Source organism: Merops nubicus, unplaced genomic scaffold (assembly GCF_000691845.1).
Source record: "Merops nubicus isolate BGI_N331 unplaced genomic scaffold, ASM69184v1 scaffold3339, whole genome shotgun sequence".
Classification (NCBI taxonomy): domain Eukaryota; kingdom Metazoa; phylum Chordata; class Aves; order Coraciiformes; family Meropidae; genus Merops; species Merops nubicus.
This window is the reverse complement of record NW_008629990.1, coordinates 1-4,529: the sequence shown is the minus strand read 5'-3', so window position 1 is coordinate 4,529 and position 4,529 is coordinate 1. Positions and strand designations below refer to the sequence as shown.

General features: G+C 40.9%; 1 protein-coding gene across 1 annotated transcript in view; it reads left to right on the top strand.

Annotated features, from left to right (window-relative positions):
• LOC103779474 (type 2 lactosamine alpha-2,3-sialyltransferase-like) overlaps positions 1-683 on the top strand; it is a gene marked incomplete at its 3' end in the record, with an annotated part of 8,420 nt that extends 7,737 nt beyond the window's left edge. Inside the window, exon 6 of the mRNA XM_008947099.1 lies at positions 620-683. Coding sequence (XP_008945347.1) covers positions 620-683 — 64 coding nt within the window. The remainder of the gene's footprint in view (positions 1-619) is intronic.
• Positions 684-4,529: the final 3,846 nt, after the last annotated feature.

The window sequence follows — 4,529 nt, the reverse complement described above, 5'->3', positions numbered from 1 at the left end:
GTCACGGGGGCTGCAGGGAGCGTTCCTGCTGCTGCATGACTGCTGTCCCTGTGCAGTGTTTGCCTGTGCCTGCCAGTTAGAGGCTCGTTGAGAGTCCAGCAGGTGCCTGCCCACTGAGGGAGGGCTGGGAAGGTGCCTCTGCCCAACTTTGCCAGTGAGCACATGCTGGTTTGATGTCTTCTCCCAAGATAAATAATCCAGTTACTGTCCCATGCTGTCCACTCCTTTTGGGTCAAGGCTGCTTCTGTTTCAGCAGAAGGAAAAACAAAGTCAATTAGGATGCAAGTCTTGGAAACTCTTTTAGTGCTTATTTACTGTAACTAAGACTTTTTTTTTGATATGAATCTCACACTGTTCTCCAACAGGGGAGTGGTAGGGCACGAAAAGCTTCCCAGAGAGGAGCTCTGATAAACCTAAATTTCTTTGGCATCATTGATTCACCTGTGACCCTAAATGTACAAATTGTACAAAATGTATAAATCTTCTTATTTTGAGTTCTTTTATGCACAATGCTTAAGACCCACTATGTCTGAAAATGCTGTAGTCAGGGTGGCATGCTTAGTTCTATATTGGAAAGCACTGAACATTTTCATTCATCTTCTTTATATTTGCTTTCTAGAGCAATTTTTTCACTTAGCCCTTTCAAGACTGCAGAACTGTGGACTTTCCAGTGAAGATGACAGGTGAGACATTTTATTTGCTACTGTTTCTGTTCATTGCATTTTTAATATGCATCTGAAAAGGAATGCCAGGGGTGTTATCCTGAACTGGCTCAAGTTAACCAAGATGCAGATCTGACCAGCAGTGTCCAAGCAATATGTGACTGATTCCAAGATTTTAAGAAGTTTGGGTTCAAACATACGTAGCACCAGCATTCAGGAATAACTTTTCTGTGAGGGAGCTTAAATTTAGAGATTTCTTTTCAGGAATTTGCTTGTTGAATGCAATCCTATCTCCCTGTAGTATCTTTTTATACTTGAGGAAAGTGAAACCCCTTCAAAACTGACTGTCATCTCCTCTTTCCAAGTCCTTAGTGTAAGCCTGAGAATGTTGGAGATAAGCAGATGCAAAGCAATGAGGCAAAATGACTCTTGCTCATATCCTTGTGCCACTGCAGCCACTGGCCTGTGCACACCCTTGTTTGTGTGTGAGCTAAGCTGCCTTTTTCCTCTGGCTGAGGGAGGCAGGAACAGCCTTTCCTGGCTGCCTCTGCCTTTGCAGGAGTTAGGGTGTGGTACAGAGTGGAGCATGCCTTAGATAACTTGCTTCCCATGCATTAGATGGCCAGGTTTAAATCTCTTCCTTAGAAGCCACTCCTGGGATTATTTTTTTATTATTATTATTTGGTTTTGGAGGGTCTCTCTGTAGAAGTGTCTTTGTTTTGGTGGTTTGGTTTTGGTGTGGTTGTCTTGGGAGGGAGGTGGTTTGTTTGGTGGGATTGGCAAGTATGCTAAGATTCTGTGTACCAAGTGATGCAAATGACTTCTTAGATTTGCACTCCAGCAAAGAGGCTGACAGCCTGCTAGATATTGTGTTAATATGCAGACTTCTTAATAGAGCTGGATGCAAATAGTGCTGAAGTTGGCTCTGCTTGGTTTTGGTTTTAATCAAGGAGATCAAACAGATGATTGCTGCTTCATGCCAAAGGCCAGATCACATTTTAATTAAACTTGAGTGGAACAGGAATAAAATAATTGCTCTTCAAGCTTAAGAATTACCTTGGGTTTAACACCCAGTTTTCCTTTTCTTCACCTACTGTACTCCTTCCTTTCCCTGTGTTTAGTATCTGTTTCTAGGATGTTCAGGTTTACTCTTAAGGAGGGGGGGAGGACACATCCTCCTTCTTCCCCATTTTCCATCAGGAGTGTGGTAACTGGGAAAACTTAGACAGAATTGTGCAAGTTTTTAATTATACAATTAAAACTTGAATATAAACTGATATGAGTTTATAACTGTATGTACAGCTCACAAAAGCTAGTCTTTTGTTTTTAGTTTGAAGAATGCCAAATATTGTATTAGAAATTTCCTGAAATCAGAAGTTCAGTACTGTAGTTGTTTTGGCTGTAAAGTAGAGGTGCTTGGAGTACAGCATGGTATCTTTGAAATAGGAGTGTCTGGCCTATAGATCAAAAGTCAGGGAACAGGGTTTTATCCTTTGAATGTAAGTTCTGAGGCATAGATACATTTAGTGGTTCTGGGAATTTATGCTTCATTGTAATGAAAGTAATATACTTCAGTAGTACTGAAGGAAAATGGGAATTATTACTATTTAATAGCCATGTAAACAAATCGAGGGTAAAATGACTTCATACAATACATTCTTTCCAGATCCATCAAGTTTTTCACAGGGCATTGTTAGGGTATGAATCAGTGCAGCAAGGAACAGCATTTATGTATACTTCTGATTGAGATACAGGGGTTTTTAAATCTGAAACACCTTGGGAGCTAATCCTAGTAACATTGGTAATACAGACTTACTAGGCAGCTCTGTAAGGCTGTTGCTTAATTCAGTGTTCTTGGAAGAATTCAAACCAAATTTCCCTGTAAGCTTCTCTTGAGGCAGAGTGAGGGAACGTGCTAGAAAGTATTTTAACAAATATTAGGCCATAGGAGCACTGAATCTACAGTGCTCATATAGCTGTATTTGTATGCAGCCTAGATGAAAATATGGTTAGTAAGCTACAAAGGACTTTGTCCAACAGTACCATTTTCCAGACTTGGGTGGAATTATTGCAGTGTAAAAGTCTAATTCTTCAAAACTGTTTGGAAGTGACTAAAGTTTCTGACTTTAGTGGAAGAAGGGCTTTCCAAGCTAGGGGTGTATCCACAGAGAAACCTCTGAACACCAGTTCTAACCGTTTTTCTTCAAAATTACTTGCTGGGTACTCTGAGTACTCAGCTCAACTCCAGTTAAGCTCTTTCAAATGCATTTACACTACCCTGAGCCAACAAAATGCAGCCTCTGCATCCTCCTTTTACCAAATATGTGCATTCTTCAACTGACTACAGGGGGGGGTGCATTGTAGGAGTTGAGGTTGGGATCTCCTTTTTTTCTTTTCCAGAGAAACAGTGTTTCAGTGGAATGTGGAGGAGGCAAGATTTTTGACCTTTAAAGGTTACATTTCCATTGAACAATATTTTTCTTTTACAGACTAGGAAAACATTTCTTTTAGCATTTGACCATATGAACAAAATCTGCAGATTAATGCCTGGCCTTGAGGTGGAGAGGCTCTTGTACACCACGTGAACAGGGCAATGGTTTGAGTGACTAAAAGGATTTGCATCTAGATGTTGGAGATCAGTTACCACGCGATTTGCATCAGGAACCATTTATGCTCTAAGTAGGTCTCTAGCACCTAAATTCAATCCCTCAGTCACTTAAACCATTGCTATAGCAATTGTAGCTGAGGCTTTGGTATTCTTCACTTGGATCAGTATCGTGCTGGTGGTTGTAAGCTGGACCTCCAGACATTTCAGTCTGTTTTCACTTGTAGCACACCTCAGGTTGTTTTAAGGACACCCGAGTTTATTTCTCCTCTTGGCAATTTATTCACTTGGAGAAAAGATGAGTGTTACTTGCCCTTTGGGATTTGGTTTTGTTCTAATATGAAAACGTTATGAAAAAGAAAACTGTAGAAGGGAGGTTTGTAAAATACCTGGGAGTAACAGTCTGAAAATCAAAGTGATTTCTGTGATCTACAGCAAGTACTGGTCAGTTTAAGTTAAATATCCTTGAATACAATACGGCCTTGCCACATACTCCTTGTCTCCATGTCATATGTTTGTTTCCTATGATATTGTGTTCAGGGTTTTGACTCCACCATGAAACATTTCCTTCCTTGCTTATCATTGTCACTGGAATCTGTGCTACTGTGGATGCAGACTTATGATCATGAGTGGAGACACTTGACTACTGAGGCAGGAGACAATTCAGAAATGGCACATTTGTGCCTGCCTTCCTGTTTGAGTTGGCCCACTTTGACTTCCTGAGCTTGACAGAGATTAAGTGCTGGTTTTTCTATGACTGTATTTGTGTACAATTCATCAAGAGTATTTGGTCTGCTTGTTGACTTTATCCATTTCAGGCATTCACATACCAATGTTAGATGTTTTATTGGCTATTTGGAGGCAGCTGACAACTTTGTTTTTGCGTGTGCACGTTGTTAAGGGCACTGGAGTTTGAAAGCTTAATCCAACTTCAAATTTCCCTCTGTTTTCCATCCAAGTGGTATAAGTCAGCTCTTTGCCATGGACAGGATCTGGTCTGCATCTGTCAGTAAGAGGGAGGAGAGTCTGGATTTGGCTTGAGAGCAGCTACCCAGCTTTTGTAGCTGCACGAACCTTAGTCACCCAGCTCTGAAGTCAAGTTTTGTTTTATTTCTCCCTGCTCTGAATGAGTCCTGTTATATCACAACTGCACGGTGCAGGGAGGAGAAATCAGAGTTCTTCAGCTTTATAGCAGAGTGGGAGACATTATTTCAAAAGCTAGGGATTGACATAGCAAAGAAGCTTCTTCAGTCATAGCCTCT